A 14,497-nucleotide genomic window follows, 5' to 3' on the forward strand; every position below is an offset into this window, starting at 1 on the left:
TTTGAATTTATTCAACTTTTTTCCAGTTCAGACTTTTTTCCCCAATCTGCCCTATGCAATGCTTCACTTACAAGGTCCCAGTTTCTTACTCTTTTAAAGGTGTTGGTTGGAAATAAATGAATTGTGTTAGAAATCTTGATTTACCATAACAATTATATATTGTTGGTATACCTTCTTTATATAGATTTCTATGGAAAGCCACTACCTCCCGTGGCTGTGCGACAGAGACCTAACAGTGATGCTCACGATGTCATCTCATAACCAAGTCATATGGATGTGCTCTCTTTACATCAGCAGGATGAACTGGAGGGCCTTTCTCAACAGAGGAAAACCTTGAACATCCATGACTGGGGCAAGATAACCATAGCAATATCAGTGAGCCAAAGACCTGACTGTTCAAATTGCTTATCCATGGTCTTCACGGTTTAAAAAAAAAAAAAAAAAAGACCAGCAAATGGGATGAGCATTTGGAACAAGTTAGCAAGAGTTAGTATTGACTCTGGTTTATACATCCCCACATATGGGTGTATTCCTGAAGGAAAGCCTGTTCAGAAAAAGAGCCAATGGACTCTGTACATTTCCTTTACTATTTAATAGTCTTTATGTCTTTATTTTAAATGTTTGTAAGATATATGTGCATGGAAAGGGGATTCTTGGGAATTTATAACCTCAATTTTTAACTTTTTATATTTTTCTAAAAGTTTTAAGGATTTTAATTACTATGATATTGACTGTGCACTTTTCTATAGATACTTCGTTTCAACTGTGTCTGGAAAATGGAATTGATGTACTTGACAGACATGAACTATACAAAGGAGATATATTTATATGGTTTAAAGTATGTTTTATAATAGTATTGTTCTTTACGTATACATCTTAATTTGACCTTAAGATATTTTTAAAATAGATTCTCACATTTTTATTTTACCAAATTATTATTTGAAAGCACTAATTAATTGAATGTTTATTGCTGTTTGTTTTCTTTGATGACATTCTAATAAATGAAAGACACTTGCAATTCCTTTTGACTTAAATGCTTTTTAAGTTAGTAGGAATGTTTTATGAGATACTATTAAAAAATCCCAGTAAACCCCTCTTTCAAAGATTAGATCTTTTCAGAAATCAAGGTGCTCCTTCTCACTCCCTTGTTCTGTCAGAAGTTTCAGTAACTCTTGTAGATTATTCTACCTCTTTTGTGCCTTGAAATTAAAGGCAAAAAGACTGAGAAAGCTACTATAGTCCAAAACTTTATTTTATAAGTGGGAAACGCTTGGGTACTACCAAAATAAGAATAAAATGTTAGTTTAAATTACATTTATAAAGAAACAACTCCAAAATAATTAATTTCAAATAATAGTACTTCCCTTGCACTAAAGAATGGCATCTATATATTCTGTCTTCCAACTGGCATTTAGACAAACTTTTAGGTATATATTTTGAATAATAGATTAAAATGTTTAATTAAAAGCATCCATATACATCAAGGTGAAAATACTGTAAACAGAAATCACCTTGTTAAAATTGGTAAGTCAGTTTGGCAACTTGTACTGATAACATATATATATATATATATATATATATATATATATATATATATATATATATATATATATATATACATACATACACTGATACCTAACAGTAACACGATTAAGCATGTCTAAGGCAGTTTAATACAATTATTTACTTAAAAAATTTTTGTTTTGAGCATCATATAGAGTTTTTTGGAGTTTTGTACATGGAGCTTACCTAGCACACTGAGTAGAAAGCATTCTGTTTCAGATACAAAATTCATAATAAATTTGATAGGTGACTGAAGTGTAAGGAAAAGTAACACAGGAAGTCAGAATGTAACTTTTCTATTGGCATTAGAGAAAAAACTGGCTTGTATATCTTCTTGGTTCCTTTTTGTAACATTTACATTAGTTCATTTTTTAAAACCTAAACTCATACTTTTGCATTTTTACTCTTCATCTTGTTTGGGAATACATGTATCTTTAAAATTTTTGTATCCTACCAGTGATTAGTGTACAATAATTACTGAATTCACTTAATAAAAATAAAATCATTTTTAAGATTTTGAAATTAAACATATGGTAAAATAGAATGTTTTATATATCTCAAAAATTAATTTGTATTCTTAACGCATTCTGAAAATATTTTTAGTTTTGTAAGTCCACGTGGCTTTTAACAAATGCCTATTTTGTTATATGCTGCCTTTTCATTCTTAATCACTATGAATTATGACATTTTCACACAATAAAAATAGCTTGTATCAGTATGTTGTTTTGTTTTTCATTCGAGAAACTTAAAGATTTCTTTTTGGTAGTAAAATAAAGGATTTGAAAAAATATGATTGTTGATATTTCAAGTTGAGAAATTAAAATAATACATTTTTGTTGTTTTCGTTAAAAACTTTTTCCTCTGCATACATTTTTACATATATGAAACAAACATTATTTTAAAGACTGAAAAACAAGATCGTATTGCCTTATGATTCTAGATGATTCAAGGTCTGTCTCTTGAGATAAAACTATTATTCAAAAGATACAGCTTCACTTATTTGGAGGATAATTCTGTATACCTTTATGTGTAAAATATATAACATATATACAATTTTGTATGTCATCGCTATGAGTATCAAATACTTTTTTATACCATTTCTAGAAACAACAGTAGAAAGAAATGTTGAAAAATGCTAAACTATTTTAGCTATTGTTTTCTCCTCAGCTTTTCAAACTAGGTTTTTTTAAACTTGTCTCTTATAATGGAGGAAGCAAATTCATTATTTTGTAAAAATTAAATGTCATGTTTCTGCAGGTTTAAGATTAAATGCTTTTTAAGTGCCAAATTATGGAATAGAATTCACCTAATTTGTAAACATTGCATGCAGCCATGAAATTAAAAGATGCTTTTAATTAAAAGATGCTCCTTGGGAGAAAAGCTATGACAAACCTAGATAACACATTAAAAAGGAGAGACATTACTTCGCCAACAAAGGTCCATCCAGTCAAAGCTATGGTTTTTCCAGTAGTCACGTATGGATGTGAAATTTGAACTATAAAGAAAGCTGAGTGCTAAAGGATTTATGCTTTTGAACTGTGGTGTTGGCGAAGACTCTTGAGAGTCTCTTGGACTGCTAGGAGATCCAACCAGTCCATCCTAAAGGAAATCAGTCCTGAATATTCATTGGAAGGACTGATGATGAAGCTGAAGCTCCAATATTTTGGCCACCTGATGTGAAGAGCTGACTCGTTAGAAAAGACCCTGATGCTGGGAATGATTGAAGGCAGGAAGAGAAGGGGCAACACAGGATGAGATGGCTGGATGGCATTACTGACTCAATGGACATGAGTTTGACAAGTTCCAGGAATTGGTGATGGATAGGGAAGCCTGGCTTGCTGCAGTCCATGGGGGTCGCAAAACAGCAGCTGAACTGAACTGAATTTGTAAAACTTCTGTGAATAATTGAGACTCATTCAGCATTAGAATATGCCACTATGTTTGAGGCTGATCTCTTACTTAGTATTCTTTTACTGTGGCAGTATTTTATTTGCTACTTGGTTCTATTTGCTATGCTTTTTATATTACTCAGTTTCTCCCATTAAAGAAATACTATTCCTGCAGATGGCAAAAGCTTATAAAAAATGACACTGCCTATGTAAATAAAGCTGTAGGTTATATATTGTGTTATCCTTGGCTCTGCCACTTAAATTTTTCTCTAACTGAAGTATACTTTGCAGTTGAGATTCTGCGAATACCCTCTAGTTTATCAAGAAATACATTCCAGTGTATCCAAAAAATCATATATTTCAAAGCTTACATTAAAAATGCTTTAAATTATCAAAATAGTAATAATCCATTGTCTTTGTGGAAACACAATAGAAGTCTTTTTTTTAAAAATAGTAAATCAGAAATGAATTTTCTTTATTGAATGGGAGTTTATGTTAAAGGGAAAATATGAAGAAAGTCACTTGTCAGGTTACAGCAGGAGTTGTGAATTCCTTTTGCCTGCTGATGAGAAAACAACTTATGTCCTGGGTAAATGAAACAGTGATCTCCAAATTTTATACGTCCTTTTCAGTAAACACTCTTGGTATACATTAAATATAAAGTTACTGTATTAGTTTGCTAGGATTGCCAGAACAAAGAGTACCACAGACTGGGTGACTTAAACAACAGGCATTTATTTTCTCATAGCTCTGAAGACTGGAAGTCCAAGATCAAGACGCTGGTAACCGTTTCTGAAACCTTTCTCCTTGGCTTACTTACGGGTGGCCGCCTCCTCCTGTTGTCTTCACATCATCTTCTCTCTGTGTGCATTTGCTGTTAGTGTCTCAGTGTGCCCAAATTTCCTCTTTTATAAGGACCCCAATCAATTCGATTAGGACCCACCCTAAAGGACTCCCTTTAACTTAATCACTTCTGAAAAGGCCCGATTTCCAAATAGTCACATTCTGAGGTAATGGATGGGAGAGGGCAGGGAAGGGGAGAGTTAGGGCTTCAACATAATGAATTTTCAGGGGAAAAGTTTCAGCCCTTCATTAATATACATATTCTCCCATATTTTGTATATATGCCTTCCTAACTTTTTTTTAAAGATTAGAAAAAAAGTTAAAACAAGTTACTACATTCACTTCCCAGCTCCAGAGGATTACTGTCAGCTGTAGTTTGTAGACACCATTTTGGAGGGCTGTTATTAAAAAAGTGAGAGCCTCAGCTGACTACTAAAGTGATGTCCAAGATTGCCTCACCTGTAACTATACTTTGCTCTCTTGCTTTGATGGTAAGTTTCTCTGTTGTGTTTTTCTGCCATTGAATTTAAGAAGCTAACACTCTCTTGATATCAGATTGTTTTACTTACAGATCCCGTCTGTACCTTTTTGATGCATAAACCTAAACATGAAGTACTTTCAGAGGTATTTTATATAAATATGAAAATTCAGTTTATTCTGAAACACTTATTAAATGACCTCAACAATAAAGTTGCATAAGTATGTAGAAATTTATTTTCCCGTATAGCAGTAAGTCCTTATATTCTTAAGCTGCCTCAGTCTTTATCATAACAATTTTAAAACCCTAGTACAATTTCTGGTGTTTGTGTCAGTTTAATTTCTTATCTCATGTTTACAAAAACAAGTCTTTCTCTAATAGTTTCTGTTCTTAAAACTAAGTGTAGAACTTTGTTTATTCTCCAGTAGCTATTTGGTGTTGGGTAAGGGAAATCCATTAATATTCTTATGATACTGATATTGATTCTAATAGATTAGCAGGTTAAATGAGAAAGGTCAAACTAAAGAAAAAAGAGAAAGAAACTGAAGCAGCTCCCCTCTGTGAGAAGAAATTTCCAAGCAGTGGTATCAGTTACAAACAATTGCATACAAATTTAAAATATTTTCATGTTTATTTATTTTTAAAATTTTCATGTTTAAAATCATGATTTTAAGAAAAATTGGAAGAGTACTTGAAAATGTGATATGGTTAATAGCTCTAATATAAAGGTAAACCTAAATAGCACTAAGATAGCTCCAGATAAATGGATATGAGTAGGTAATTTACAACAGAAATATAGTAATAAGATTTGAAGATCTACCAGACTAAGGACATAATTGAAAATTACAAGATTATCAGACATGCAAAGATCATGAAAAAAAAGTCTATCAATAAGATAGTATGTTAACCTAAATACTTTCAAATACTATGCAACTTCTAGAAATTATATACTGTATATGAAGAATTTTTAATAAAATACTTATAAAAACAGGATACAATTTCACATAGTTTTAGCAAACTTGAAAATGCATAGAATTAGAGAAACACACCAAAATGTTAATAGTGATTAAGTGAAAGAGGAGTGTGAAAAAGTTGGCTTAAAGCTCAACATTCAGAAAACTAAGATCATGGCATCCAGTCCCATCACTTCATGGGAAATAGATGGGGAAACAGTGGAAACAGTGTCAGACTTTCTTTTGGGGGGCTCCAAAATCACTAAAGATGGTGATTGCAGCCACGCTTACTCCTTGGAAGGAAAGTTGTGACCAACCTAGATAGCATATTAAAAAGCAGAGACATTACTTTGCCAACAAAGGTCTGTCTAGTCAAGGCTATGGTTTTTCCAGTGGTCATGTATGGATGTGAGAGTTGGACTGTGAAAAAAGCTGAGCGCTGAAGAATTGATGCTTTTGAACTGTGGTGTTGGAGAAGACTCTTGAGATTCCTTTGGACTGCAAGGGGATCCAGCCAGTCCATTCTAAAAGATCAGTCCTGGGTGTTCATTGGAAGGACTGATGCTAAAGCTGAAACTCCAGTACTTTGGCCACCTCGTGTGAAGAGTTGACTCATTGGAAAAGACTCTGATGCTGGGAGGGATTGGGGGCAGGAGGAGAAGGGGATGACAGAGGATGAGATGCCTGGATGGCATCACTGACTGGATGGACGTGAGTTTGAGTGAACTCCAGGCGTTGGTGATGGACAGGGTGGCCAGGTGTGCTGCAATTCATGGGGTCGCAGAGTCGGACATGACTGAGCGACTGAACTGAACTATTGGCATTATGCATGATTTTCATTCTCATAGGGTTAAAAGTTTTTTCTTCAATAAAAATCAGAAAACAATTATGCTAAAGAAGTTACAAAACAATGTAATAACTAATATGACCTCTTTCCATATCCTCAACATATCCCCTTTCCCTTAAAGAAAAAGTTTATATGATTTTTACCTTAAGTTTTTTATATGTCTACATTGCAATTATACTACTAGCACATTGATTCATTAAATGCAACCATCTGTAAGAAGTACAGGAAAAAACTATATGAAATCTCTTAGAGGCTTAAAGGTAGACTAATGACTTTTCCTTAAACTTTCAACAAAATGATTCATTTAATCATCTCACTCCTTAATACTGTACTTTTTTTATACCAAATCTAAATTCATTTTTAGGTTATTGGATAACTTGTTTAAATAAATACATTAAGCTTCAGATTAGAGATAATAAAATTGTCTTTTTATATGGTCTTAAGATTCGTACTTATAGTATATACTTAAACATTGATATTTTGAGCATCAAGGGTCTCAAAATGATGATGCTCATTAAATATTAGGCACTACCTTAGCACTGACTTTCTCTGATAAATTGCTAATTGATATTACAAGGGAACAACTAAAGAGTAACACTAAAAGAGCAAATAAATTGCTATTCCTATCAGAATGGGTGTGATCCTTTCCAGAGAACCAGTAACACTTTCCCTAGTAAAAGTGGGTGAAGAGGTTCATTTTTTAGGGTGATCGAATGTAAGGTCATTTTGTTAGTCAGCATTTGGTATCAGAACTTGATGATAATCACTAAGATCAAGATAGTGAATATAAAACACAGTAGCAGCTAACATTTGGGTGTTAACTATTTCTTGATCTCTATGCTAAACGTTTTAATTGTGTATTTAAATCAGTTTAATCCTTTACCTCTCCCCACAAGAGAGATTATTCCACTGAGCCATCTCTAAGAAACACGTGACAATTTTTTTCATCGTATCTGTCCTTTTATCTTGAGTCCTGAATCTGGGCTAATGGGAATCTTCAGATTTGGTATATTAGCAGTAGCTATCTTTGCCTCTGAGAACATCTTAAAACAACCATCATACAAGCTGACTAAGACACCTGATTCTGGGAAAGATTAAAGGTAGCAGAAGAAGGGGACAACAGAGGACGAGATGGTTAGATGGCATCACCGACTCAATGGCCATGAGTTTGAGTAAACTCCTGGAGTTGGTGATAGGGCAGGGAAGCCTGGCGAGCTGCAGTCCATGGGGTCGCAGAGTCAGACACGACTGAGCGATTGAACAACAGTGACAAACACTTCCATTCTTTTTCTGAACTTCAAATACAGCGCAGAAACAAATTTTTCAGAGTGAGGCATGGTTTCTGAAGACCCTCTGCCCAAAGCTCCAAACAGGGGCTCCGGCCACGCCCCCGGAGTAAGTAGGCACTGCCTCCTCTGGTCAGGTGGCTCAGATGGTAAAGTGTCTGTCTGGTATGAGGGAGAACCGGGTTCAATCCCTGGGTCAGGAAGATCCCGTGGAGAAGGAAATGGCAACTCATTTCGGTATTCTTGCCTGGAAATTCCATGGACGGAGGAGCCTGGTAGGCTCCAGTCCATGGGGTCACGAAGAGTCGGACATGACTGAATGACTTCACTTTCACTTGCTCTTGCCTCTCGCGGGACATGTGTTAGTTGCTCAGTCGTGCCCGACTCTTTGTGACCCCATGGACTATAGCCTGCCAGGCTTCTCTGTCCATGGAATTCACCAGGCAAGATTACTGGAGTGGGTTGCCACTCCCTTTTCCAGGGGATCCTCCCGACCCAGGGATTGAACCCACGCATTCTGCACTGCACGCAATCTTTACCTTTTAAGCCGCCAGGTAAAGCCTCGCGCGATCGGGATCTTTTAAAAGGCGAGATTTCGTAACCTGGGCAAAGCAGAATCTCGCGAGAAGTTAAACCGGAAACGTGAGGGATGGTAGAGAATTCCGGCGAACATCCTAAGACAGGCTGTCCATTTGTTCCCAGGAAGCTTTAGATACCCTGTGGAATTGATTTCTTGTTTGATCTCTCCTGACGGGATGGTGTTAACCTTGGTGAGGGCTGGCACCCAGCCGCGTGCCTGAGCCAAAAGCATTACCGACCGATGACGTTGCGAGGGAGGGGGCTGGGATGCGGGGAACTTGGTGATTTCAGGCTTTCTTTAGCTTCAGTCCAAGGCTGTAGAATAATGCTGAGTGTTTCGACGCTTGCTCTTGAGCGTTTTCTATTTTCTCCCGATTCACCTCCGCTGCTAATAACCAGTCTGCACTCTAGCCTGCAGGCTTTAATATCCTTTCAACTTTGAGCGGAATGCAGGCTCTTGGAAGGCTGAAACTGCCCTTGTCCCCGTGTTATCCTGGGAGATTAGAAGAATGTCTGTTACATAATTGGCCTTCGATAAACTCTTTGGATTAGTAAATGAAATAAAACTGCAGCGAAGTTTCCACAGGAAACTAACGTAACTTTTCTTTTAAATGCACTTTATTTTGGAATAATTTTACATTTACAAAAATATTGCTAAGATAATACATGCTTTTTTCCTGAGTTCCCCTGATGTTAACATCTAGAGTGGCTTAGATTAATTTTGTTCCTTTGACACACATTCCTATGTTAGCACCACAATTCCACTTCACCTTTTGCCTTACATTTGAGCAACAATCATTTGGAGAAACGTTTTTTATAAGTAGATTATGATAATATAGTTTTATTAAGTGTAAGGTATAGCTCCTATATTAACTGGTAATTATCAGGGGGAAGAAAGGGTGTTATCTTAAGAAAAAAGACTGTGCTAGTAATGTTGAAATTCAGTAAATTTGTAATAGAGTGTGTCAGCAAACTTTTCTTATCATCCTAGCTGAAAGCAAAACCAGAGAGGAAGCTTGCAAAACAGATTTGCAAAGTTGTTCTGGATCATTTTGAAAAGCAGTATTCCAAAGAACTTGGAGATGCATGGAATACAGTAAGGTTAGTATAATTAATCTTTTGATGCTTTATGAAAGAACAAGAAACAAACCCTTCTGGGATAGGGGTACTGTGAAGATAAAAGAATTTAAACCATTTTTTGCTGTAGCTTCAGAAGAGAAGAAGGAGGAGGAGGAGGAAATAGCTTGAATCAGGAAGATGGAAAGGGGAGAAAGAAAACTTTGTAGTCATAATTTTGTTATAAGCAAAAATTGTTATACCTAGCCCTGTTTAATTGCTTTGATCTTTGAAACAGGACTGCCCACCAGTCTGACAAAATTAATTATACTGTAACAGAAAGGTTTTTAAACTTCTGAGGATATTTGACTAGTTTCTGAAAGTTCAGGAGATAACACGACAAATCTTTAAAGCCATCACTGCTTTATCATGGCTGAAGTCACTGTTGGGTGATCATGTTTCTTCTGTATGCCTTTAGCTTTATGTGTTTTGAACATACATGCCTATGCACGCACACACACAAATTTAAATATTTTATAGAAAACAGAAATGAGAAATAATGCATAGACATGAGAGAAGTTTGATTTGTATGTCAGTGAGTTTTGCATTTGGTCAGTATGTTAACTCTTATGGGTTCTTTACATTGAGTGTCTGATGCACTATACCATACCCTGTGAAACACAGGAAGACAGTCCCCATGTCCAGTGTTCTGGTATTCATAGGAGAGAAGGAACATGATTAAAACTATATAAACTGCTAATTCCATAAGTATCCCAATAGAAGCAGGCAGGAGTACCCAGTCCCATGTAACAAGGCCTGATGACAGCAAAGACCTAAGGAGAAGCCAGGTCTTGGTAATTTGACAAAGTATGAGATGGTTCTGAAGTAATCTTAGACCAACTGTTTTAGAAACTTGTAAACACTGTAGCTTGAAAATGTAGTTTATAGTTGGAGATTTATTTCAAAACTAGAGTTTTTAAGTGAGTGAAATGAGTGTCTTCTGTCACAGAGAAGAAAAGAGGGATGAACAGTGGAGTGTGTAATTAATTCATGAGGTTTTCAGTATGCAGAGTTAACTCAGATAGAATAAGAACCAGATAGCCAGACATCTTCAGTGTGCTTATTATGTGCCAGGCAATAGTGCCTTTATTTGATGCTTGGAAGAAAGCTCCCAGGTTTCCTACTTTTCACATGAGGGAACTGCACAGAGTTTAAGTATTAAAATTTGCCCAGGTTCACTCAGCTACTAAGTGACAGAACAAGGGTTTGTGTGCCTCTCTGGTTCACAAACTCCTGCTCACTCCTATTCCATATACCTCTCATACCTCAGATGTAATTAGGCATAAATGTATGATTTTAAAAAAATTTCAAGAGGTGTATTGTCTTCAGACTTAACAGTAATCTGGCTACTCAGACCCTGTAATGAGTTATTTTTATATTTAATGTGCTCAGACAGATTTATAAATTATTATTTGACCCTAACCAAAATGAGCAGTGAACCTCAAATCCATTTGATTAGCCATGCCTTCTGCTTCAACTACCTTTTTGTTGGGTTTTCATGGTAATTTAAGTTTTGCATAAACATGTGCTAAATTTGCCGTAAGCAAAATAAAGGCTTTCTCTGCTTAGAAAGTAGCGTGAGCACGGAGCATGGCACAGGGAAATAAGAACAGAAGTGTTTTTGTTTTTTAACTATTTATTTCCAAGACATAATATTGTGCTTGCAGAGGCTATGTACTACCAGGGAAGGGAGAGTGGGTTCTTGTGCTATCTAGAAAGCTAATAATTTGCTCAGTATTCTTAGTTATAGTAGTGAGGAAGATTTAGTGTTTAATTTTATTGCTCCGCAAAAATCTTTCTTGCCGTCATTCTTTGACCAGCCCTTTGAAGTTGAATTTACCCTGATTCGATTTTTGCCTTGTTACTTACATGCTCTTCAGGTGAGCCCATTCATGTCACGTCTTTAAAGGTCCCTCAGTATGCTGTTTCGGAGAAGGCAATGGCAGTCCACTCCAGTACTCTTGCCTGGAAAATCCCATGGACGGAGGAGCCTGGTAGGCTGCAGTCCATGGGGTTGCGAAGAGTCAGACACGACTGAGCGACTTCCCTTTCACTTTTCACTTTCGAGGATTGGAGAAGGAAATGGCAACCCACTCCAGCGTTCTTGCCTGGAAAATCCCAGGGACGGGGAAGCCTGGTGGGCTGCCATCTATGGGGTCGCACAGAGTCGTACACAACTGAAACGGCTTAGCAGCAGCAGCAGGCCGTCATCTCCTGTGGTGCAGCCCTTACATGGGAGGAAAGGAGGAAACAATGTCAGGCTAGAGTAGGAGACCATCAGCTCATTGTTGAAGTCCCTGAAGACTGAAGGGAAAGTGGCTCAAGAACGTATCTTGAGGCACTTCTGTGAACTGATTATTTCTGGATTTCTAAACCAGACTTTTAAAATGATTGTTTGAGCGCTCTCTAGTGGGCAATAATAGCAATAAAGCAAAAGGGATCTCTATTTTAACTATGAACTCTGTGGGTTCTATAATCTGTGCAGTTACACAGAACTAAGCAATGGTACTTAGCAATGTCTAGATAAGATAATTTTTTATCCTCATCATTAGAAAGAATGGAGAATAGAATAGTAAAGAAAAGAAATCATAGAAAAGTTGAAAATCATGTTATGTAACAGACTTTGTTCAAATAATATGCAATTTTCAAGGGATATGTGAGCACAGGCAAGTTATGGTAATTGACTTCCGGATGCTCAGCTTTCATATATGCTCTTTCAGAAGATTACGCTGCTTCCTTTGATTAAGGGGGTGCTTATTCCTCTTTCCCAGTCTGTCCTTCTCCAGTTGTCTTTGTCTCACTTTCACTCTCTTGACTCTTCCACATTGCATTCCCGCCAGGGTGTCAAAAATCCCTCTGCGAGAAACTATGGGACTGCTAGTGTAAATGACTACTACGGGATTCTTTGACAGATCAGATGGTCTTCAAGTTTTGCTTTCAGCAAAAGTAAAGGACTTGCAATTGAGCTGTTAGCTAACAAATCATTTAAAATATTTCTGAAGATATTTAATTTAGTGATTGGAGACCATAACAGAAAATATTTTAACAAAAGGGAGACATTGCTGTAACAAAATATATTTAATTCTCATCTACTTACATAAGTGAAGGTTTTTCTTACCCCTTCTAAAAACATAAAATAAGAATTGATGTTGAACCCTGGTCATTTGTTGTTGTTATTTAGTCATTCAGTTGTGTCCTGACTCTTTTGAGATCCCTAAACTGCAGCCACCAGGCTTCTCTGTCCGTGGGATTTTCCAGTCCAGAATATTGGAGTGGATTGCCATTTCCTTCGCCAGGGGATCTTCCTGACCCAGGGATTGAACCCATATCTCCTGTATTGCAGGCAGATTCTTTACCACTGAGCCACCACAGAAATTGATGTTGAACCCTGATCATTATAGCACTGGGTAATATTCATTCCTGGATGCATCTAATTTCATTAAGGGAGCCATTTCCTATGAATTTTTTCTTTTTATGTTTAGAAGGAAAGTGAAAGTCGCTCAGTTGTGGCCGACTGTTTGCAACCCCATGGGCTATATAGTCTATGGAATTCTCCAGGCCAGAATACTGGAGTGGGTAGCCTTTCCCTTCTCCAGGGAATCTTTCCAACCCAGGGACTAAATCTAGGTTTCCTTCATTGCAGGCAGATTCTTTACCAGTTGAGCCACAGGGAAGCCCCTTTTTATGTATAGATAATTATCAAATGTATAAGTTATTTTGGTCAATTTTGTACTAATAATTTTGTTGATAACTACTCTGGAAGCTACTGTTTTAACACTTAGAACTTTAAGGCTACAATGAAAATAAATTTAGTATATGCATGCACATGTGTCTGTGTGTATGTGTGAGAGAGAAATATAGGGTAATAAAGATTAAAAGCACAAAATTGTATTAGGACTTAAAGTTATAAAAGTTATGTGGGGAAATAAAAAGAAAAGGGAAAGGAACAGTGTAAAATTTCCACCTGTTCAAGAAGAGTCAGTCCATGAATTTTTAAATGGACAGTGATGGGTTTTAAAATCACTCTGGTATTTAGGTTCCACAGGATAGATTTAAAAAGTAGTGTAATTTATATTTTAAAATGTCAATTTTTACAGTATGCTGGAAGTTACATCCTTAAACATACGGTGAAGATTTTGATATCAACTTAAAATTTTGCAGAGGGTACAGAGTTTTTTTTCCCAAATGATGTCAGTGAATATGCTAGCAAAACATTTGCAGGTCACTGATCATCTAGGTCCCAGTTCTGCTGATTGCTGGTGTAGTTGAACTTCTGGCTTGGAGACCAGAATCTGGAGACCAGATTCTGAAGCAGCTTCAGAATCTTGAGAGGAGGCCTGAAATATGGCATCTGGCCAGTGTCTTCTTAAGTCTTCTAGTATATGCTCTCTCCACTTTCTGCTGGGCTACTCGCCCATCCATCAGAGCTTTCAAAATGAGTAGGCTCTGGGGCATCAACCCACCAGAGCAGACACTAGAGTGCCAGGGAGAGCTGAGATTCACATTAATACACAGCTTTTCTTTCTCAGGGCTGGTAAGTGCCACCCTGAGCAACCTTAGCAGTCCCATCATTGAATTGATCCTGTTGTAGCTGCTCCTTAAGGGCCACTTAAGTCAAGCTGTTCCCGTTGTTAGTTAGACAATAGGCTGCTTCGGAGAGGAAGGGCTCTGGCACTGAGGTTTGGAGAAGAACTTCTCTTCCTCTTCCTGTCCTGTACCACTTGTGCTACTGTGCTACAGTCTCACACTCCTACTAGACTTTAAAGCCAGAGGATTTTGAATCAAAGACTTCTGCTTCAATAGTGATGTGACCTTGGAAGTTGCCAAATCTCTGAAAACCTCAGTTAGCCTGCCCTCTAAAATAAGCATAATAGTTGCCCCTCACAAAAAAGCACATAGCATCTGGTCAGTAGTCTTTATTATTGTTAATATTGTCAGGGTGA

General features: G+C 36.8%; 2 protein-coding genes across 2 annotated transcripts in view; both read left to right on the forward strand.

Annotated features, from left to right (window-relative positions):
• Window positions 1-2,281, forward strand: part of ARL13B (ARF like GTPase 13B) — an 81,119-nt gene extending 78,838 nt beyond the window's left edge. Inside the window, exons 10-11 of the mRNA XM_070292318.1 lie at window positions 185-1,561; window positions 1,620-2,281. Of these exons, the coding sequence (XP_070148419.1) occupies window positions 185-261 (77 nt within the window). The 3' untranslated portion in view covers window positions 262-1,561; window positions 1,620-2,281. The remainder of the gene's footprint in view (window positions 1-184; window positions 1,562-1,619) is intronic.
• A 6,192-nt stretch (window positions 2,282-8,473) lies between these two features.
• Window positions 8,474-14,497, forward strand: part of NSUN3 (NOP2/Sun RNA methyltransferase 3) — a 61,042-nt gene continuing 55,018 nt past the window's right edge. The window contains exons 1-2 of the mRNA XM_069579001.1: window positions 8,474-8,629; window positions 9,430-9,539. Of these exons, the coding sequence (XP_069435102.1) occupies window positions 8,615-8,629; window positions 9,430-9,539 (125 nt within the window). The 5' untranslated portion in view covers window positions 8,474-8,614. The remainder of the gene's footprint in view (window positions 8,630-9,429; window positions 9,540-14,497) is intronic.

Source organism: Ovis canadensis, chromosome 1, assembly GCF_042477335.2.
Source record: "Ovis canadensis isolate MfBH-ARS-UI-01 breed Bighorn chromosome 1, ARS-UI_OviCan_v2, whole genome shotgun sequence".
NCBI lineage: Eukaryota > Metazoa > Chordata > Mammalia > Artiodactyla > Bovidae > Ovis > Ovis canadensis.